This window comes from Lissotriton vulgaris, chromosome 2_1, assembly GCF_964263255.1.
Source record: "Lissotriton vulgaris chromosome 2_1, aLisVul1.2, whole genome shotgun sequence".
Classification (NCBI taxonomy): domain Eukaryota; kingdom Metazoa; phylum Chordata; class Amphibia; order Caudata; family Salamandridae; genus Lissotriton; species Lissotriton vulgaris.
Genome location: NC_141687.1, coordinates 2070140921 through 2070164759, shown reverse-complemented (window position 1 = coordinate 2070164759; position 23839 = coordinate 2070140921). Strand labels below are relative to the sequence as shown.

Genomic DNA, 23839 nt, shown 5'->3' with positions numbered 1-23839 from the left:
AATATCCTTGAGAAGCCTTGAAGATCTTCTAGCCTTTAGAAAGGCTTTGAAAACTCACCTTTTTCCCAGGATAGGTTGAGCTACTGTTTTCGCTGGATCATGGGTTAAAAGCGCCAGGATGCCCTTGGTGGTGACAGGTTGCGCTATACAAGTATGCTACAATACAATACGATACAGATTGCTACAGAAGAAGAGTACAGCATTACATTTGTTGAAATGAGATCAGACTGCTCACTGAAAGTTAAACATCATAGGAACATGTTGTTCCATTGAGAAATCTATTCTTGCGGCCATACATAGTTCAACTCTCTAAAGTCTATACTAGTGCTTGAGTAGCCAACATCTTTACAGGTTTATAAATGACAGTAGCATAACTTCACACGACTGACCTTACTGTTGTCTGTTTTGTATTTCATTTAGACTGCATTCATTTTAAAGTGTTTTGTGTCAGGTTGAAAAAAGATACGCTTTTTTAGTCTTGCGTGAGAGTTGTCTGCAGGACCCGTTGTTACCAATTTTTTTTTATATATACGTAAATGCTATAGCTCAATGCAAAGAAGTTATTCTCTGCCACTTCATACTATTGGCTGTTGTTCTAGCTCTTAGGGTATGACTGCACCAATTAGGGACTACTTTACATCTCAAAAGTACTATAAAATGTTTCATTTATTATGTCGTCTATACATTGTATACAGAAAGCAATGGTTTTGTTTTTCACTGCAGTAGGCTTTTAAAAATGTTGTTATCAGCCCTCAAAGCGCAAGACAGACCTTTTTGCTTTGCTAGTGCTTCTTAGTTTTCGGCCATTGTCAGTGTATTTCCATATATTTTGATAAAACACATTGCTTTTAATTCATAAACGTCCTAATCATTGAATGATTGTGTATAATCTTTAATGGGCATATTAATACATGGCTTCAAGTACATGCTAGCACAGCTGAGAATTCTACCAATTATTAACGGGATGGGTTGATTCATTTATGTTTACAATAAGTGCCTGGTATGAATACTCCTCTTAATCTAGTTACGCATCATATTCTGTCAAATTTAGAAAATAATCAAATGGATTATTATCTTAGTCCTTGTGGATAAGCTATTCTTTATTAGGCTGCTTAAAGGCCTTTCATTTGAAGCAAAGCGAATGACGCAGAGGAGCTGCATTGCCTTAGAGGGTCATCACTTGCACATACAACAGACTACGTCATCTATGAAGGCACCATTTGTCATTTGGTCAGTAGTATAACAATTCTAATTTGTTTTAAATAACAATCCTGCGCGAACCGTGCATGCACCCAGAAGGCAGCGGTTCAACTTATTTGCATGAAGAGCTGAGCACATGGCCTGTCACAGGCCCCTGAAATGTGCACATAAAATCGCCCCCTCCTTGCAGAAGTCTATCAATATGTATCGCTACGCTCAGGCCAGAGACTGAAGACTGAGTGAATGGGCGCTGGAGCATTAAAGCAAGTTCAGGGATGGGTAGAGAGTGTGTACGTATACTGTGGCCTTAGTGGAAAGTGTGTTCATGTACTGCCAGTATAAAAGACAAACTCCACTCATGCCGCCACGAGGACGCCTGCAAGAGAAGCCTTTTAACGGTACTCGCTCGCTCCTCGCCTCTCGTGCTTGCTACACTAGGCATGTTTCTTACCCAACTATTTTTGAAACTTCGAATTGCTTAAGAACAGCATCCGTAAACGCAGAGATAATAATCTCGGAGGGAGAGGAGTTAAACACGTCATTGGACGTTTTGTTTATTTTAACACGTCTAATTTTGGTGACTGATATTCGCATTGAATTGGGAGCGAATCCAAGCGCGTCTTTCTCTCGCACTCTCAGTTGCCTGGAGCTATTTTGGTTTCCTTTCAACATGTGTTCGCGGCCGCGACCCTTCATTGGCTCCGCTGCTCTTTCAGTCTTCACCACGGGGTTTCTAGAGCTCGGCCGGGAGGCGGGAAACAATCCGCTGCTTCCGTTCGCAGTCAGTGGCACACAGCAAAACACTAGTCCATTGTGGAGGGTCCGCCATCCTGTTTGATATTCATCGAGCATTTTGGCTTCCTTCTGCCATCCTACCACTGAGTTTTGCAAGACACGAACTGGTGTTTGCTTTGATACCCATGGAAGTTCTTCAACAAGTTTTTTTTATTTACTTTGCCTGAACCTGCTTGTGCAAATATTTTGATCTTTTACATATTGAAATGTAGTTTGTTTTCCGCATCCTGCATGCCTATGTTCACTGGTTGCGTAACCTAAAGTACTGAGTTTGTTCCGCTCTCTATATTCTTGACCAGTTATTGCACTTCTGAAATGTCACCAGACCGCACACTTTTGGATGGCAACCCAATCTTGCAGACGCCCCATGTCTGAAAAGAACGTCTCACGTTTGTGGCGTGTTGTATTTGAGGTACAATTTTTTCGGTGGTGGATGTTATATTAAGATTACCATTATCTTGGTGTGTTTCCTGTGACTGCTAAGCACTGGCAGTTTTTAGGTCCAGCCTGAGCCAGCATGCAAGTGCTGCCCTGGTGATCTGTTGTAGGAAGAGTATGGAGGAGAAGCCCCAACCATATTTTTCAGTGGCTTATATCTTTGTCCTTTGAAAATGCAGGCGTTTGATTCCTTACGCACAATGATTTGCTTCGCTTACATTCAGCACCACATGCCAGCTTTCACTTTCGAAACAGGGACAATGGCAGCCTTAGGTTTGCAATGCTAATTGTTTTGCATTCTGTCCATCAACTGTTGTTTTTGCATTTGTCACCCCGAGTGGGATGGATATGCTCAGACGTGAGTCCCATGCTCTCCACACCACTTGAGTCAAGCTATCCTGGCTGAGGACAACTGATGGCCAGAAACCGGTCCTAGGATGCTTGATTCCGGTCCAGGAAAGACATGGCTTGGCAGTTCGGGCTGGACTGTTCCCATGGGGCACAGGGTCAAGGCTGATTTGCATGTGGCCATGTCTGAACTGGGGTGGTGTGGAGTGCAGAAAAACAATGGATTTGGGCCTAGATCTTTGTACTGGGGTGAATGTATGGCATTGTTCTGCATTCTGTCCATCAACTGTTGTTTTTGCATTTATCGCCAATACCACAACCACCAATACCACCGCCACCACCAATACCACCAACACCACCACCACCAATAACCCACCACTACTACCACCACCACCACCAACACAACCACCGTCAATACCACCAGTACCACCACCAATGCCACCACCACCAGCACCAATACCATCACAACCAATTTCACCACCACGAATACCAATACTGCCACCAATACCAACAATAGCACCACAACCAATGCCACCATTACCAGCACCAGCAATACCAGCAATACCATCACAACCAATTCCAACACCACCAATATCACCACCGCCAATACCACCACCACCATCGATACCACCAATGCCAATGTCACCACCACCAATTCCACCACCAATACCACCACCTCAGTGCCTCTCACTCACTAGTAATAGCAGGGGCACTGTGCAAGGCCGTAGCTGCTGCTGAGACTATCCCTCCCTTCCTCCATGCCTGCCATAAACCACAGCCCACCCTGCACCAGGAGGTAAGGCCAGGACTCCTACTACAGATGGAGTGTTTTTTATTGTGCCAAAGATAGCAATGACATTATGCAATGCCACACTGCACACTCAAATGACGGCGAGGGCAGGAAATAGCCCCCCCACCGCTCTTCCTTCTGAGCTGCGACAGTGTAATCGCAAAGCAAAAGCTGTTGGAGTGCTTTGTCAGTGTTTACAGCTCTGATCATATGTAACCCTCACTTCACACTTTGTGTCAGTGTAATTTACAACACTTACACATCTGCTTCACTGCACTATTTATCCCTACTTTGAACAAGTCGCAGGCCGGTTTCTTCCTCTGATATTTACAATCTAACAAGTGGTTGAGAAGGCCCTTTATTGCAATACAATAGGTCTTGCATTTGTGTGAGTTTAGGCTATTAGTATTGTAAATGACAATGCCTTTAATTTATGCTTTAAAACCCAACACATAAATAAAAGGCATTGTCATTTACAATGCCAATAGCTCAAACTCGCGTGAATGTGAGACCTATTGCATTGCAAATGCTTGTTCAAAGGAGGTCTCGAAACAGGTCCCTATCCTGCTCTGTTTTGTTCCCTGGCACAGGCGGTCTGTTTTGTCTGTCCTGCAGTGACAGCAGGCACATCGATATGTGTGTGCTCGCACTACTCACTTCTTACTAGAGGAGAAGTTATGGCATGACAGCAGCAACTGTTGAACATAATAATTCAGTAAGATCTTACTGCATTAATATGTTCAACAGTTGCTGGTATGTGCAAATTGTACAGTGCAACAACTTCAGGCCCTCTAAAGCGTGTGCTTGGCCAGTGTATTTTACTGTATGCAGCATAAACCTAGGAATAAAATGCTTTAACCAGGCTTGTTTAACAGTTATTTGAGTGGGATGAAAAAAGTGGAGGCTCTCTAAAAGCAACATGTAAAATACATTTCTGTGATTCCCATAGTTTGCCATCTGACCAGTATTTTGGTTTCTCTTTGAGATGGTATTGCATTCTGATTTATAACACAGCAATCAACATATGCCTAATCCTACCAGTGCTGTTGGCTTTGTCAACAGTTGTTCGCTGCTTCAGATAAATTAGTAACAATAATGATTTGTTATAAATAATTATTTGGGAGAAAGGTAATTAGGAACTGATTTTAAGTAGAGGGCAAAGACGGACAATTGACAGTAAGAACTGTGAGAGAACAAGGTGTGTGATACAAATTCAGAATTTGAACATTTCCAATGTTAATTATTTATAACAATGTGTGTAAGAAAAGAGGGGTATCCCCGACTAGAGTTCCTAATTCGGGATAGGTATAGTATTTGGGAGAAAGGTAATTAGGAACTGATTTTAAGTAGAGGGCAAAGACGGACAATTGACAGTAAGAACTGTGAGAGAACAAGGTGTGTGATATATCTCCACAGATATGCACATGATAATTACTTGTAATAAAATAATGATGTCTTTTATCAGAACAATAATTAAATAAAATAAAAGTCACAATTTTGTATCACACACCTTGTTCTCTCACAGTTCTTACTGTCAATTGTCCGTCTTTGCCCTCTACTTAAAATCAGTTCCTAATTACCTTTCTCCCAAATACTATACCTATCCCGAATTAGGAACTCTAGTCGGGGATACCCCTCTTTTCTTACACACATTGTTATAAATAATTAACATTGGAAATGTTTAAATTCTGAATTTGTTAGGCTGTAAATTCCTCGCATCTCCCTCAAATCAACACCTCAAGAAGACACTGCACTCACTCACATTTAAGAACTTTCTTTTCTTTTACCTTGTAAATATTTTGACATCTTAGTACCCCGTTGCAAACATTTGCACAGAATTTCTATTGCAACTAGAATACATGACCCTTGTCCTGTGTGCTCTGCAGCAAGGCCAACCCAATGACAGGCATTTTTCCTTATCTTCAGCTAAAGTGCCAGAGTTCTCAATCAAAGCCCCTCATAAACACCTGGCACGACTCAAAGTATGCACTGTACAAGAGTAATAGGATGAACAAAAAAAAATACCGAAATACAGCATGATGAAATAGCTAATACTTTTGAGGAATGCAAGAATAAGTAAAAAATATCAAATAAAAGAGGGACTAAATCAATGACATGCATTACCATAACACTTTTCACATTCATTGTTTGTAAATCAATCCATTTTTTTTGCATTAATGTTAAAGGCATGAAGATAGGACCAGTTTTAATGCAATTCAGCATGTAACAGTATTTACTATAAGCACATATTTCTCCCTTTGTGCTTGACTCCGATATTTGGATCAACTTTGCAAGAAAACAAAAACCATCCTCGTCTTTCGGATCAATTTTGCGATGGAACAAATAGAGCAGCTCCACTTCTAAAGGGGCTAGAGACCTGCAGTCAGAGCCAGGGCGGTCACAGTGGGGGAGGTTAGTGTGACCAGGTGTCTCAGCACAATATACACAACATATCCAGAACACAGGATTAGTATTATAACACTTAAAATTACCGACAACAAGGCGCCAAATAGCACGTGTTTGCATCCAGTCCTACCGTGTGACGAATGGGGAAATGGTGGGCTTTCGCCTGTGAATGGCAAATGTCTGGCCCCACGCAGGGATGCAGACTCTGACGCCTGAAACTGTGACACTGACAGCGACACTGGCCTTCAGTGGATACCACCATAGGCTACAATTGCAATGAAGGGCTTTAGATAGGTAAGCCTTATATCGAGCAACACATTGCAGACAGTTGGTTTGGTGCCTGGTGTACGTCTCCTGTTTCAGAGCGAGGCAGTGGTCCTAGACTAATATGACTCAAGATCAAAGCAATACCATTAAATGAGTATAAAGATATTCATTAGGCACATGAGAATATAGGCAAAAAAGTTTCAAGGCCACTACCAAATAACTGATAATGTCATTTTATTCAGTCATGATGGGTTACTCCAAAAAATAATGATTCAAAAGCATGATATACAATGTTATAACCACACGGTTATCATCAAGAAGAAGGGAGTGTGTGAAAGTTAGTGCTCATGTGAAGAAATAGAAAAGAAAGGAAAAAATTGTGGTTGCATCAAGAAGAACCATATTAGTTTAGGACTACTGTTTTTCTATACCGACCGACACCCAGGTCCTTTGACTTTACTGGGTAATCCCATTTATTATAATGGTCAGAGCCAAGCAGGGCAGCCCACCTGGGGCACACAGCCTAGATTGACATACATCAATTTGTTCAGAGATATGATGGTATCTCTCAATAAATCGATCTATTTAATATTTTTTGAGGTAAACATGTTGGAATTTTAGAAGGGCGCGGCCCCAGAGCCCTAATGGAGAATCTGCTCCTGCAACAAATGTACTTTTATCCTAAGCTTTGGTTTGCCCTAAAAGTTATTCGCTTCATCATTAAGATAATATTATAGCAAAATGGAATACATCACAACTTCGAGAAGTTAACTGAATATCTAGGATCTCCTCCAAGATGTCATGCAGAAATCGAACTTACCTCAAAAGGAAAGAGGCCATTTATAAGAGACCATTTATATTCTAGGCAGCACTAACTGGAACACGTCTTCATTGAAATTCTTGTTTCTTTAGCTAGCATGATCTGGAGACATCTGTTGTACTGCAGATCAGTCAGGCTATCAGCGACAAGACACCTCTAACAGTAGTGTGTGCTTTTCATAGTGAGTAGTCTCATAGTGAGTCAGTAAAGTAATTTCTCCTTATTCATCACTTTCCAATATCATCTTTAGTTGTCATGCCTCAGATCTTTCCTTTGCAGAAGCCACTTACAGTACAGATTAAAGAGTAAGCAAATAATTATACGTGCTAAATGACAGCTTTCCAGTACCCAAGTGTCTCTAATATACTGTTGGGTTTTATTTTTTATTTTTTCATAGCATGGTCACATTTAAGGCTCAATCATGCAAAATGTGCTGCGAAAGGGCAAAATTAAAAGTGGATAAGAAATTAACAATGTTATAAAATAGAAAAATGATTCAATTAAATATAGGAATGTATTAGCATAACATAGTATATGTTAAAATATCAACGAGAAGCAAAAATATCCCTATCAGAAAACAATTGGCCAGCCAATGGATTAGGGCCCTGCTTTCCCTTGGCCTACTAAAATTTATGGCACAAAAATGACATTAAAGAAAATTACTATATTTCAGTGGGGAAATTTTATTGGACCAGGTTCAAGCACTATGCTCAACCAAGAGTACACCTGGACGGTGGAGGTTAGCCAACTAAAAGCTACTTATCCACGTAATAAACAATTGACATGATACATCTTCATAATAAACCTTTATAGAGTCCAGCCCACTGAGGCAGGAGCAGATTTGATGCAGGTATCATATTATTAGAGCATCTTGATCGATATTTGCAGTGAAAGTCTTACGGTGACACAAACAGACTGTTGGAATCCAAAGCTGGAATTAAGGATATTAATTTGATGCAGCAGTCTCTTCCAGTAAATTCATTCAATGGTAACGCAGAGGATCAGTATATTCTGAGAGAACGCACACACTAATACTTTTTCTAGATTCTCTCTTTCTGTTTTATGCATGTGAATGCAAGTAAAAATGGCAGCTTATGAGGCGCTGCCCTGTGAGCACATTATGATCTATTGTTCTTTTTGGTTGTTCATTGATTTATTCTTGATAATTCCAAGATTCACTGATACTTCATCTTTTGGCTCACTCAGACATCTGTTCTCTAAATTCCCAAAATTTCTCAGAGGGCTATGTTTCATAATATCTATTTTGGGATGAAAATGTCTACTCCATGGTACCTGGGTGTGTTTACCTACCCTCAGTGTCTGACTGCGTGTATCTGTTATCCTGAGTGTTTGATTTTAGCCCCAGCATCATGCTAATCTAGCATGCACACAGAGGCATAGGCAATTCCGAGACTATGAGTAGGTCCTTGTCAGCCTTAGGGTGGTCTTCCCCCGAACGTTTTGCCTACTTTTCTCCAAAATTTGCTGGATTTCGGTTTGTTGGCTGCAGGACACCATGCACTTTGCCACTGCTATCCAGTGCTAAAGTGCATTTTCTCACTCCCCTAAACATGATTTGATTGGCATATTTAATTTACTTATGAGTCCCTCGTAGAGTGGTATACCATAAAACCAGGGTCTGTAAATTAAATGCTACCAGTGGACCTACAGCACTTATTGTGCCACACACCTAAGTAGCTCTCTAAAACATCTTGCAACCCAGCCATTGCCGCCTAAATGTAGTGCCACACTACCATGTAGACCTGGAATTTAAACCCCATTGCCAAGCCTTAAACTCTGCTTTTATTACATATAAGTCACCCCTAAGGGAGGCTGTAAATAGCTAATTGGGCAGGGTGCTGTCTAATTAAAAGGGCTGGGAATGCACATTTAATTTTTACATGTCCTGGTAGTGAGTAACTCCTAACTTCGTTTTTCACTAGTGTGAGTCCTAACCCTAGGGTAACATTGGAGAATCCTTATTCCATTTAATAAGCTGTAATTCCAAATTGTGAGCAGGTAGATTTGTGATGTTTGAAATTGTAATTATACACCCTCTTTAATGGTAAAGTTGGATTTTTCATTATAATTTTGAATTTAGAAAGTTGGCATTTTCCTGTCCATAGCCCTTTGTGCTTACAGCCGGTCTTGGGTCACATGACTGTGTGTAGCTGGCAGTTAGACTTTGTAAATTCCTCCCTCACAGTCAATAGAGGGATGAAGTGTGCCTCAATTGACCATCTGCTAGCAGGATGAGATTGGTGGTGCTGAGGACAGCCCCACTTACAACTGAATAGCCTGAGCTTTGCCTTCACACTTAGGGCTTAATGACACTATATTGTCACTGCAGCCAGCTTAAAGCCAGGGCAGATGAGTCAGGAAATTCCATGCACTTCAAAGAAGCTTTCCAGAAGCTTCTCCCTCCTTACAGAAGAAGGCACCAGGGTCTAAAAATAGAATCTTCAGATCCACTCTTCAGTTCACGATTGGACCTGGGTAAGGACTCTCAGTGGACTGCCTGCTGATGGGACCGACTGAGCATTTTGAAAGACTGCTGCTGTACCTGGAAGGAATGCTTTGCTGCTGAAACCCTCAGAGGCCAGCCCTGCTGTTCAGCCCTGCATCTACGCCTGCAACCATGACTACCAGAAGTGACTCCTGAGGCTAGTTTGCTGGCCTCCTGTTCAGAGCCACCGGCACTTATAAGGCTCCCACCATCTTGAACCCACGCCTGGACCCAGTCTGAGTAGCTCCTAAATCCCCAAGAGGTGTCCCCCCAGTCCTAGACCCTTGGACGTGGTGCTAAAGGTGCACAGATGGCCACTTTCCAAAACTGAGGACTTGGACAAAATTTGGCTAACCTGCTCATCTATCCGGACAAGGTGCATCGCAGGTCAGATTGACTTTGAGGCTTTTCCAACTACGTTCTTCTCCGCAGCAACAATCCATTTCAGTGGTCCTTCGCCAGAGGGGTATCTTACTTCATGGGACTATGTTTGGCTACAGCCCTCAGCATCGGCCCGCTGAAGTTTTTCGACTTCCATTTCGGCAACTAATTCCCCCAGGCTTTGACCCAAGGCCATCCGACATTGACGCTCCCTCCTTGGACACCTGCTATAGCCTTGTCCAACTGAACTGTACCTTCTCACAATTTTTTTTCAAGAATGTCTCTAAGTCTGCAGGTAAGCATTTTTCGGGCCCAACCCACTTCTTGTATCCGAAGCGTGTTGCAGCGTGGTCGGCCTTAACTTTCAACTTTGACCTAGTCTAGTGCGACTAGATGTCTGCAGCTGGCACTTTGATATTTTAGGCCAGGTGTCTCCAACTAGTCGATCGCGAGCTACTGGTAGCCCGAACCATATTGGAGGAGCTTGCACCTTGTAGCACCACTAACAAAGCCATGTCATGCCTACAACAAAATAACACTGTAGTTTACATCTTGCATATTTATATTGTATCTTTTATCTGTAATTCCATTTCTGTGTGAATTAGCGCCTGCCCCAGCTATCGGCACAGCTGAGGAGGGCGGGTTACACATTTCAAAATCCTGTCATCATGCAGTAGTGCGCCTCCTATCTGGGGCTGCCTATAACCGCACTCAGGGACACTTTGTGACTGTGCCTGCTACCTTCAAGTTTGGACAGGCGCTGGCCTGAGTGGCAGCAAGTAACAGCACAGGAATCTAGAAACAGGCCCTGGACCTTGCCTGTTGGCAACGCCCAGCACAGAGCCTGGAGCCGTGCTGAAGCAGAGCAACAGGGAGCTGGGAAACAAATCTCTATAGAGGCCTGGCACCAGGGCCCTGCAAGGGGCCTGACTCCACTTTGTGACTCAGGGTGGGGCTATGATATTTGGAGGTAATTTAAAACAAAAACAAAAAAATAATGTGAGCGTGTTTAATGTGTTTGGCTGAGATAACAGGATGTGTGCGAGAACCTAAGCATCAAAGGATTTAGGCGCATGTGGCACGTTTAGCCACAGTGCAAGGCACTCACTATTAGTGTGTTGTTGTCCAGTATAAGTAGTGTCATATCAGAAGAGCGCCATGAATGGTAATTTTGCCTGTGGTTTTTAAGTTTTCACGTTATATATTGGCACAATTATGCAGAGCGAAACAAAATTGATCTTTAGAAAAAAAGACATGTGCAATTTCACTGAGAAGTAAGTGCCAGGAAATTGAAAATAAATATAAGTGAAAGGGGACTTTCTGAGGAGTGCTCTTGGAGTTACTGCTGCTGGAGAGATGTCTCGTTAACTGCCATTTAGCAGAATGTATTTGTAATGAGAGTGGGCTGGAAATGGGCATCGTTTTGTGGGCGCTCACAGAAGGGTGTTTTGCGTGTGAAATAAGGCGGTATTCCACCATTCTACAAGGTGGCAAACACATTGGACAGTGGCAAAGTACCATAACGTGTTCCTCAAACTCAGTGCCTAATTATAATTTTAGAATGCTGAAAGGGGGGTGATTTTGGATAAGACTGATTGGCCTGTAGCGTAGAGACAAATTGGAACAATTTGTTTTTGTTTTTTAAGAGAAAGAGGTCACATTTACGTACGTTTCAAGTTATAGATCAGCGTCTAACTTGCCCCTCCCTAAGTAGAGCACATGAGATGACTACTGGAGGTTACCCACCTATCAGCTCCTAGTGCAGCTCCTACTGCATGTTTGAAAAGTTAGCACTCTCTCTACTTTCTCTGCCTCTACTGTAATAACATTTTACTTTTCCAACTCCTGGACCTAGGCTCCTGTTGCTCTTCAGCCAGGAATAAAGACCCTCTCACCAGAACTCCTCTTTCTTGAGACAATTTTCTTTCATCACATCGTCTGTATTTATCTCAGGTTATCATTCAAGTGCTGAGGGGAACTGGCACGTCCCTGGAGTTTACCATAATCCTCAGTAACAGAGTACTGAGATGCTGCCAAGTCTGGGCTTTGGAAATGCACACATGCCAGTGTTGGTAAGTGCCTGTGTGCTGAATAGTCGGGGCATATTAGCAACGCTTTGCGATAACTATCACAAAGCGTGCTTAGCGCTCATTTTCTTAACACCGGCTATCGTAGCTTTTTATCGCAGAGATATCGCATCATTAGCAAAGCATATGTCCAAGGCGATAAAAATTCCTGCGATAGCGGGGAAATCGCCCTTTTGCTGGGAACATCGCTGGTGGAGCTGAAAAGAAACACAGAGCTGTCGACGTTTCCTGCCCCGTCCCCCGTCCTGATGAAGACCCCACTGCAAGGGAATAATTAGTACCTGCGTCTCCAAGGGGTCGAAACGTCGACAGCTCTGTGTTTCTTTTCAGCTCCACCCCATAAACTTGACATTTATTGTATTATGTGGAGTATGACATGTTCATAATTGATTTCTTTGAACTAAAAGTCCATTTGTCTTTGTTGGACAAGAAGTACAGAATATAGTGAGGCCTTGTGGCCAAGTTTTATGTCACCATCCTTTACCCACACTGTCCCTCACGATACCACTCCCCCCTCCCCCAGGGGCACTTGTAAATATTGTGTAAATTATTCATATATACACGTTGTGCTATTTAAGACATACTTACATTGTGATTAAACAACAATGTATGTGAAATAACTGTTTCTTTATTGTTTCTTACTTTGTATATATTAGGCTTTCACTTGCTGGGACCCCTTTTCTCAGTACTAGGGTTTCTCTAGGTGTCTGCAGGAGTGCCTGGCTTCTTGTAGTTCTGTGGTGAACCAGGCAGCCTTCGGAGGGTGTTGTTTGGCGGGGTGACGGAGGGGTGCAAGCTTGTCGGCGCAGCAGGAGATCCAGCAGTGGAATTCTTTGGCTGTGGAGTTGGTGTTGGTCGTGGCCCAGGGGGGGTCTTGGAGGAGGGCGGTGTTGAGGTGTTCCTCTGTGACCTCGCTCCAATTCCTTTGTGGCGGGCACGGAGTAGGCCTGGGTGCGGTGGTAGTGTTGAAGGTGAAATGAACGCAGTGGTGGTCCGTCCAGGGGGGCTGGGTGGTGTGGCTGAAGCAGATGTTTGTCCCTCCTGTCCACCTCTGTGAGTGCTGATACTGGTAGGGCAGATGCACAGCTGGTTTGGATAATTTAATGAATTTCTCAACTTTCTAGGTGCTCCATAAGTAACGTCAAGTGTCCTACGGCGTCAATTACAATGTACTACAACTGTGAGACCAGTGAGTCCCTGGTCTCATCCTTATGTGCACACAATTTCTCCTCTCCAAGAATAGAGGATTCACACACCGCTTTGAATGTTCAAATATTTACTGTTTTTATTCTAGAAATGATTTGCAAAAGGTCTCCATATCAGATATTTGATAATCGTTTTTTGTCCATTTTCAACATATAACACAATCCTTTATGCAGATCCAATGCATTTCGAGCCCAATATTCGGCCCTTCATCAGGGAAAGGACACTATAAACATAAAACATAAGCAAACAGCCTGTCAGTAATTGTTATGTATAGGTATGTGCATAACGGGGTATGTGCAGCCGATTACAAGGGGATTCGTGCTGTGGCTGAGTGTGGGGTTAGGTTGTCACCTTAAAAAACCTCCATACCCGTGTGAAAGTCAGAATTTGTGAAACGTCTCTTACGTGTCGTTTTTATCGAATTAGCGTAGTTCAGCTCTGTAGATCAAAGAGTTGAAAAAACATGTTATTGTAATAACGTGTATTGTGTGAAAGTTATAAACAAAATAACTAACGTGCTGATCATGGGATAGTCCGTGGACTAACCTGAAAGTTCTTCACAAAGTCGGCTCGATCGTTCTCTGTTCGTGTACGCCGGTCAGGACGGTTACGCCGGTGACCGCGTTTAATCCTTTCATTAAGTTCCGATCACGTGGTTAGGAAAGAATGAAGATAGACTCACAATATGGTTCCCGATGGTGCGAGGAGAATAAGTATACGTGATATTAGTGTTTGCCACTGTCTGAAAAATATTAGAAGTGAATATATGGATGTGACCTACGGTCAGATTAAAAATGAAAAGATAAAAAGGAAAAGGAAAAATTACCGGGGGAAGGTGGTATAATGTTGAGGGATGCGAACCCGTCAGGGTTAGAATGGTAAACCGGAATCTTAAGTGGGTGTGCTGTTGAATCATGAATAGAAGTGGTCCATTATTATTGACAGATATTCGCAAAATACTCATGGATAATATTCAAAACAAAAATATACAATGTAAAATAATTATACATCACAGTGAAATCTCACAAGTATTACTAGGTCGACCATAGAGCAGCGGTAGGAGGCTTTCCAACCAACATTGTAATTAGGCCCTAAATGTTTTATTTTTAGACTTTTTTTACATTAAATTATATTTTTATTATTTTAAGTAATTTAATTTAATAAACAAATAACTATGGAGTTTTATTTTAAATCGCTACCTCCATTATTTTCCATGGTTGGGTGTTGCAGTATCAGTGGTTGACCATGTGTGGTGCTGGTCTTAGTACAGTTTCTTTTTTGACAGGCGTGACTTACACTTGTAGGTTCGTCCATAACACTTTTTCAGATGTTGTGATTAGCCAAAAGTGGTAAGGTTACTCAAAAGTGAAAGAGTAAATTGCATGTGTAAGTGTAGTGTAAGTTACCCTTGCGAAGCCCTGATTATTTATCACATAGAACCTCTATTTTCATATTCCAAATGATCCTGATCAATTTGAGGATTGCACCCCAAATCTGAAATTCAAAAGCTAAGGAGTATTAATTCAGTGACTGAAGTATATTTACTCTGAGAGCGTTATAAGCAGGACATGCAGAGTAACTGCAAAGTACCTAAGTGATATAGAGGATATTTCATAGTATTTATTAAGGCCCATCACAGTTATTTGAAAAAGGCAGAAAGATAAAATAGGTAAGATCCATGACTACTGAGCGGACCGGTCTGCTTGCAGGTGTCTTCAAACTGGCACAAGACTTTTGTCGGAAGGTTTTTGAAGTGGAGGAGGATCTTGCGTTTCAGCTCGAATTCGCAGTGTTAGATTCTGAGCCTCGCACATCTTTCCCTGGCCCGTGGGATTGATTACTGACCAGTCTTAACTTCCCAGACCACCTTAATATCTTGTTAGATCCTTTGGAGAGCGTTGCTTTCGTGCCATTGAATGACTGACCAGCTGCTGATAGTGGTCATATTCTGCATGCTTTTTCAATTTGTGCTGATTAAACATTTCTGCAGCGTTCTTGTAAGTTCACAACTTGTGCTGGTTTACATCACTGTGAGCGAGGCTCAAGGTTTCTGAGCCAGTGCTGTCTTCAGGACTTGTGAAACCCAAACAAGATATCGGTCGGGATAACTTGGACTTTTATTACAGATTGTCACTAATTTAAGCCCTGGTGATCCCAACCAATATTGAAAAGGGTGACACACAAAAACAGCGAGAAGCTCAAGCTGCCCAGCATCCACCAGTCAATGATTAGTTTGTAAAGGAATAAGTGCTATGGCTCAGGGTTTTGCTTAGATGCTCGTCGCTGGCCCTAGAGAATGTCGGGTGCCGGATGCCTATGCTTCCTTGTTTTGATTTCACCTCATTCCTTTTTCATCTCCCCCAGACACTAAAATGCATAAAAGCATTTTAAAACAGACAGAGCCACACTGACTCTGGAATATATTTTCTTAATTAATATTTATTACAAAATACCTTATAGAACAAAGCATATGCAGTATGTAATTCTGGCAAATGCAATATCAAATTCTCTGTGCAGGGTGTTTGTACATCTTAGACGCAATACACTCACTATTAGACTTCTAAAAACATCCCTTCTTCTTTCTTTAGTGATGTACCGAAAAATAAAGACTTCATATTCACAGGTGATTACAAAACCATTTTCCATTGGTATAAAAGGGATTGCCATTTTTACGCTACGTGTATTTGTAAAGTGCACTATTGTCTGCAAAGGATTACTGGCGCTGAGCAGGTGTGAGTGTGCCTAGCCCTGCCCACAGTAAGTTGGTTAATTGAAAAGCCTGGACTCCAGCTTCTTGCAGAATTCACAAAGAGAGGAGGAGACTCTGATGTGGATTGGGAGGTCTAGGCTTTAGGAGTGATGCAAGAGAACTCCCGTCCTCCTGATATTATAGCATTCTCTCTATGCCTGGGGTGTGTGCAAGTAGGAGTCCTGCTGAGTGGAGGTGTCTGGGTGTTTGGTGGAAAGAGATTCGACTGTTCAGGTAGGTGGGCCTGAGTTGTGTAGTCCTTGAATGTGTGTTTATTTTGTTTAAAGGAGCTTGTAAAGCGCCTGGTGACGCCTCCCGGCGTGTCCCCGCGCTGTGGAGAGAGTGAGTTTTGAGGAGAAGGAGAACCTATCACTGATTAAAGAGGCAAGTTTTCAATTTCTTCCTAAAGGAGGTCTCATTCACCTCTACTCGGATGTCCATGGGCAGGAGGTTCCAGTGCTTCGCTGCCATTGTGCGGAAGGATCTGCCTCCCATTCTGGCCTTTTTAGGACGGGCAGTTCTGAGCAGACCTGTACCTTTGGATCTGAGGGTTCTGTTGGGTTCATATGGCAAAGCCAGATTGGACATATAGGCAGGTGCCTTGTTATGGAGAATCTTGTGACACCATAGCAGAGCTTTGAAAATGATCCTCTTCTTGATAGGCAACCAATGGAGAGTTGCTAGAGAGGGTCGTGAAGGGGCTCTGCGGGGCAGTCTTAATACTAGGCGTGCTGCCGAATTTTGTAGGACCTGTAATTTCTTTATATTTTTCTCTGAAGTGCCTAAGAGTAAAACATTCCCGTAATCAATTCGGGAAGTTATTAGCGCCTGCGTCATAGTCCGTCTGGAGTTGAGAGGCAGCAAGTCAAGGGTACGGTTGAGAGTCTTCATCACTCCGAAGCACTTGCCTACCGTTCTTTTTATATGGCTATCAAAAGATAGCTTATTATCAACCCAGACTCCTAAGTTCTTCGCCTCCCGGCTGGGAGGGGGCAAAGGACCCAAACAGGTGGGCCACCATTCTTTAGTCCAATTGGTCTCATTACCTCCAATGATTATGACCTCTGTTTTGGTACCGTTCAGTTTTAAACAGTGCTCTGTCATCCAAGAGGCCAGCTTGCTCATACAGTTGTTGAAGTTCGCGGCTTCCGTGGATGGGGCTTGCGTCAAAGATATTAAAAGTTGCGTATCGTCGGCGTAAGAGACAAGCTCCACGCCGAACGATTGCACCACCTCTGCCAGGGGGGCCATGTATAGATTAAACAGGGTGGGACTCAGGGCCGAACCCTGAGGCACCCCCTGTTCAAGCCGCACACTGTCTGAGAGGGAAGTCCCTCTTTGGACTTGGAAGCTCCTATCGATCAGAAATGCTTTCAGCCATCCCAGTGCCCTGTTGGTTACTCCGGCTTTGTTTAGACACTGTAGCAAGATGGAGTGTGCTACAGTGTCAAACGCGGCACTGAGGTCGAGCATGATGAGGGCCATGATCTTGCCCTCGTCTGCTCCCTCTCGTAGGGTTTCAGTGGCCCTGAGGAGGGCCGTTTCCGTTGAGAAGTTGGATCTGAAGCCCGATTGGGATTTATGGAAAACATCGTGTTCTTCTAGATGTTCCATGAGTTGGATGTTAGCAATTTTCTCGGCTAGCTTAGCTAAGTATGGTAGCAGGGAAATTGGCCGGAGATTGTCCATAATGTCTTGGCTGACATTCGGCTTTTTCTTGATTGGTAGTACAACTGCCTGTTTCCAATCCGCCGGCAGGCAAGCTGTGGAGAATGAAATCTGAAGTAGATGTCTATAATGAGGTTCTAGAGCAGGGAAGGCTTCAGCTAAGATTTTCGGAGGCGCCGGGTCTCGGGGAGAGCCTGATTTGATTTTATTACACAATTTAGACAGGACTTCGTACGGGGGAACTTCAAAAGATTTGAGGCACTTTAGAGTTTTAATAAGACTGTCATTTTCTGTGAAGTCAGAAGCCGATTCTACATGATTGGCGAAGCTTGTATATATTTTATTGATTTTACCTGAGAAGTACTGTGCCACTGTGTGAGGAGTTTGAATTGAGCACCTTCATGTATCGGGAGCTGGTGTAGTTCATGGAGTCAGAGTAGTTCCCCTGATCAATTTTGAAGTCTGCATTTATTTGTATGTATTTCTCTCTTTTCTGTTGACAGGAAAAGTTTTTGTACCAAAGTACAAACCAATCGAACCCCTGAGAGAAGAAAAGGTGACCCTGGATCCAGAGCTGGAAGAAGCACTAGCTAGCGCGACTGACACCGAACTGAGTGATCTTGCAGGTCAGTATACTGTACACGTGTTGAAGAAGTTACTAGCAAAATACATTATTGTGTCCCTTCAAAATAACCCATAGTCACAAGGAACCACATAGGATGTTCTTTTTGTGAGGTAGATACGTATTCTAGAGGTAAATTGAAATTACCAGCACTCCTAGTTGAGGCAGCATTAGCTACTCCCTGTCTATATGTTCATGGACAAATGGAGGTTATCTGTGTATTATATTTCGTCAAGCTAGCATGACCATGGTCTGAATATGTTCTTGACTGCAGACTTTAATCCAAATGTATCTTGTTATTCAAAATGGAGCATCACCCATGTATGGTTTCAAAGAAAGGACGAGACTGATATGCAGTAGTATGCTTTTAGACTCTTCTCTGTACACCACACTCAGTCTGAATCTTAAATCCTAGGTACGCATTGCAGCACTTTGGAAGGATGTATAATACCCTGAGCTGGTTCAAGAAGCTTCTTCCCTGAAGCCACAGGAATTTATGCCCTACGATGGTACGATAGGGTGTTATTTTAAGGGAGTGGAATAATACCAACATAAAGTTAATACAAATCATAGACATTCACAATAGAAGATGCACTATTAACCCCTTCGCTGCGCACGTCGGCTAACGGCCCTTGCGAGCACTACCTCAGTAGTGATGTGCATGTCTGTTGGCTGACGCGGCCCCTCCCACCTAATAGAACACCCACAACGCGGCGGAATTTGCGCCGAGGTAAAGGTAACATTTCTAGGAAAAACAAAGGTTTGATAGGGAGGGGCATAACAAGGATTTTAAATGGTATTAAAATATGTAACGAACACTTGAAAAATGAAACATATAAAGGTATATAAGGAGTGGAAACTCTTGCTATTGATCCAACGTTTTCTGGGCCCTCTTGCGTACCATTGGTCCTCCAATGGACCTGTTTGTCCGTCTGAGAGATGATGGGAGTTCATATTAACACTTAATCAGATTTCAAGTTAAAAGTGCAACCCATTTGACTAAACAATAAGGAGCCAAGTACAAAAAGGTTTATTACAAGTTAATAATCAAATTCAAATGAAAAACTCTCAGCACCATGCTATAAAGATACAGAAGGACAAAGAGGTAAAAGAAATTAAGGCAAATTAATATCAAGCAAACAAGTACTTCTGACACTGAGATGCAGAACAATACGATTAAGATTTGATGCTCAGAGAGTAATCCAAGGTTCTCTCTTATATACATTAGTAATCTAGAATTCAGAGTCAGAGGATGGTTTGGGGAAAAATGGTTGTAGCAATCAGGGGAATTCCATAAAGGAAGTTCGGACAAGACAAAAGAAATCAAAATACGAAAGAGTAATCATCTCAGAAGCTCGGTCAAGAGTCTTCTATGGGTCATGTGTAAGTGTCAGCCTAAGCCACACTTAAGCAAAAATCAGGAAACACATTGTACATGAAACCTCTCTAAGTCCATTAGGCTAGAAATGTCTCAGGGAAGGAAGAAATCAAGGAAAGGTGTCTGCAAGAATCTGCGAGGGGTCCGATCAACATCAGGGAGGAGTTCTGAGGAAATATCCGCAAGGATTCTGCAAGGACTATGAGTAACAGTCCAATGGGACTGGTATATTAAAACGTATGAAGTCCATTTGCGACACAACCCCAATCACACCATCAGGGGTCTATTAAAATCCACGAATCGTCATGTTGCAGACTGCAACAGTTCAATTTTGTCCCACACTAGAAGACATAGGAACAACATATTTTTCCTAAACACACATAGGTTGCAACTTTTGGACAACAGTTCATTCAGTTAGCTCTCTATTTCTCCAACTACCTTTTGTCAAGGTACTTTTCTCATGCTCCTGTTCCCCCTATCGCTAGTCAGTGATGTATCTGTTGTAAACTAGCAATGCACGTGAATACCTGCAAGAAATGTTGAGTAGCAGTAAAATTAAATCCGATTAATACAGCCCTACTCATGTTAAGTTTACCATTAACCTCAATGGTGCCCATTTAATATGTGTATGCATGTTTTTACACAAATAAATATACGTTCTACATGCATTGTTTCATACTACATGTAACATTCAATAAATCATTATAATTGTCAATAATAACTATGATTAAGAACTTCATTTAAATCAAAAATATGAATTATTAATGCACAATACATACATTGATTGTCTTTTCTAGCAAGATTACATTCTACATGTGAAAGGAAGTGTTTAATCATAGTTTTAATGTGTTACATGTTCTTCACGTGAAGCAGCACACAAATTTAGAAAGCCACATTTAATCTCTATGGTGAATACATTTTCTACTGAATGAAGATGATTATTAATCACTCTTATTAAGGCAAAATATTTGTGTAAGTAAGTTCTCTAATCCTACAGTGAACACATGATTTAATATATGTCAGGTGCAACACTTACATTAAAATTTGTTAAACAATACATGAATCATGAGCTAAGTGCACTTTCATACTGTATATTTCTCAAGTGTGTGACATTTGTGACGTATAAAGGGTGGGCAATCTTTACGTTGCATCCCTGTGAAAGGTCAATATGTCAAGGATCCTCAGGTGGAAGTGGAGACCGTTAACTGGAATCCAGCTCTGAAACCCATCCTTTTCTATGCCGTATGCTTTTGTGAAAATCACAAAATAACATTCAAATTGAAAAACAGAAGTGCCCTCCTCCTGAAAGCACAAAAGCATTGCCATACCATGTGCGCTAAAACCAAGTAGGCTGTGGTGACACTGAAGCTAACCACTGATAAACTGGCTCTTGACACAATCTACAAGATACATGGGATATATCTGCAAGAGTTAATTTAGGATTTACTTTGAACTAGCAGCTCAAGCAGGTAAATTATGGATGATGTTGAAACTAATGTTCTATTTGGGTGCTTTTCCAACTGAGATAATAGGTTTTTGCACTCCTTTCACTTGCTGGGTTTACTCCACTGACAGAGGTTGTACCTGGTGAATGGTATCTTCAAAGCGAGACGCGCTCTCTCAGCACCATCCTGCAGATTGACTGACTGCATATTCAAAATCACCATCACTCCTGCTGAGGACACCTTTCACATGGAGCCGGTTCGAGACAAGAGTGATGATATCCTGAAGAAGCCTTCTTGCACCGTTCTATCATGGTGAAACTGAGAAAAACAGAGCCAGAAATGAGTCCTTTTACATTCACAATTGGCTTCGATTATATGGGGATCAAACACTGCCAATCTATGTCCTGCACACCGGAGATAGTGGGTCTGGCTTCTCTTGGGCTGGTTCTATAGAACCAGCCCTCTATAGAACCAGTATTTATCTTTGCAGGGGGCAGTCGAGTTTAAGAAAAGGATGCATGAGAGGATAATGCATACAACTGATGTCCCAAAGGGGGCTAAGGTGGTCCTTTCAATATTATCTTGACCTCGCCTCTTGTCCATCACAGTCATCCCCAAACACACACATTCACACCAATGTTTTACTTGAGAATGAACTCTTATACTTCTTTGCTTTAGGGACATTATGCTTCTTCACAGATACAAATAGAAGAAACTTGTGATATCACAAATACTACTGTAAACTTATATTACAGTTCTCACTTTGGTTCATACTTACAGCGGACCGGATGTCGATAGAAAATGCATAGTACAACAAAGGAAATGTGCAGAAATGCCTGTAAAATGATGCATTGGTACAATGGACACAGACAATAAAGAATAAGTAGCAAATCTAAATGTCATAGTTTCTCTCATTTGTGTGTAAGAGGGGTTTCAGATATCAACAAACACTGTATGAAGACTGTTACTGCGGGTAAAAAGACAAGAACGGTATTAAGAGGGTGTCCAAAGCCATCAATTCCAAAGCCATTGAGAAATGTATCCCAGTTGGGCATTTCCAGGTTTCAGCTGAGCCAGATCACCTTGACTGTGAAAACAAAGCGTTTGCCCCTTGAACAACCTTGAGCCTGACCGGGTGTTGTAATAAAATCATTTTTGTTTGTTGAACATCAAAATATGGATCTGCAAAGAACTACACGTGCTTTATGCCTGAAAAGAACACACTTTTTTCTGAATGTGGCTGTAATATTTTATCACTTGTACTGGTATCTTGGAGGGTCTGTATTACTGCATCTCCAATGGGATCACCTCAGCCACACACACCTTTATTGTGTGTTTTGAAAGTCTCCCTTAGTAGCCCAGATGCAGATAATTCACAAATACACACTTAGTTCCCCAGTCGTTTTGTAAATATGTCTTTGTCCCCAGTGGAAAGAGTACCTTGCAGTTAGTTTTGGGCCAGGTAGAGCAAATGTGTGCATAGTGCAGGAAGCTGTGTGTGTGGCAAGGCCCAAAGTGAGCCCCACTGTGATAACAGATTAAAAAGAATTGGCTGGGAGACACTGTTTGATGGCCTTGAACTAGAGCATATCGGCCCTTTAAACAATGCAGAGAGGTACAAAACTTTCCCTGCTTTTGGAGTAGCATTCAAGATAGTGACATCGCTGCAGCTGAGGACAAAGTCCACATTTTCTATGGAGAGGCTGGTGAGACTATTACCAAGCGGAGCAAAGCATCCTAATGGTGGTGGAGGATGGGAGTCAAAACTTGAAATCGAAATTTTATTACAAATGTGGAGCTGTGGCACAGAAGGAGCAAAGAAGGTGGACACAAAGTGAGGGCTGTGGCCCATTTGGGGAGTTTCAGTGAACCGTTGGTTCATTTGGGTTATATATGCCCAGCAGTCAGACATTGTGTGCTCTAGAAGAGCACTAACTGAGCAAATTGTGTCAGGAAGCTCACATCATTCTTTGAATTTACAAAGTGGTTTCAGGACTGTGATGCTGATGCCTGCCCGCTGTAGAGAGGAATAGATGTACCACAGGGAGGCCCATGGCCAATTGCCCATACAGAGTTGTTGTGACTCTGCCTTACACCCGATAGGGTGAAAAAGGGCCTCTCTGTATCTCAGGCAAGAGGATGGATCTGTTGGCTGAAGAAGAATGTAGGGAGCGAAGACCTATAGTTACGCCATGTAATAGGCCACAGGCTGTGCTGATTTGCTAAGTAAACCCATTGGTTTAGTACGTGGGGTGGCTTGCAGGTGGCTGCGGAAAGATCTGGAAACCCCCATTATGAAAATGCTAAAAAGGTGTATTTTTCTTGATCATCTGAAGTGGGTGAAAGGTGAAAGCTTAGTAGAGGGTAAAAGGCACAGATCCTGTCTTTGAAATTGACATGGAGATGGGAAGTGGAGATTTTGCTTCACCAGTCGGGAAGGAAAGTAGTCGCTATAATACTTTCCCACAGTTAGAGGCAGGAAGCATCCAAGTGGGCTGATCCCTTACAAGTGCAGCATGGTTTGATAAAGGTAGTTTTCTCATGTCCAGTTTATTTAAGTAGTATTTCATGATGTTTTAAAATGCATTGGGAGTGTAGCATTTACTCTGTCCGGGCACACAGGTTCTGCCACACACATAGTCACGTTGTTGTAACCTAGAGATTGATGGAACATGTAGGGCACACAAGGAGCTTAGAAAGAGACACCTGTGAATGTCTTGGCAGCATGTTGTC

General features: G+C 42.3%; 1 protein-coding gene across 1 annotated transcript in view; it reads left to right on the top strand.

Annotated features, from left to right (window-relative positions):
* The window catches only part of TMOD2 (tropomodulin 2), a 307731-nt gene that overhangs the window by 180549 nt on the left and 103343 nt on the right, over nucleotides 1-23839 (top strand). Inside the window, exon 4 of the mRNA XM_086958298.1 lies at nucleotides 18165-18287. Coding sequence (XP_086814424.1) covers nucleotides 18165-18287 — 123 coding nt within the window. The remainder of the gene's footprint in view (nucleotides 1-18164; nucleotides 18288-23839) is intronic.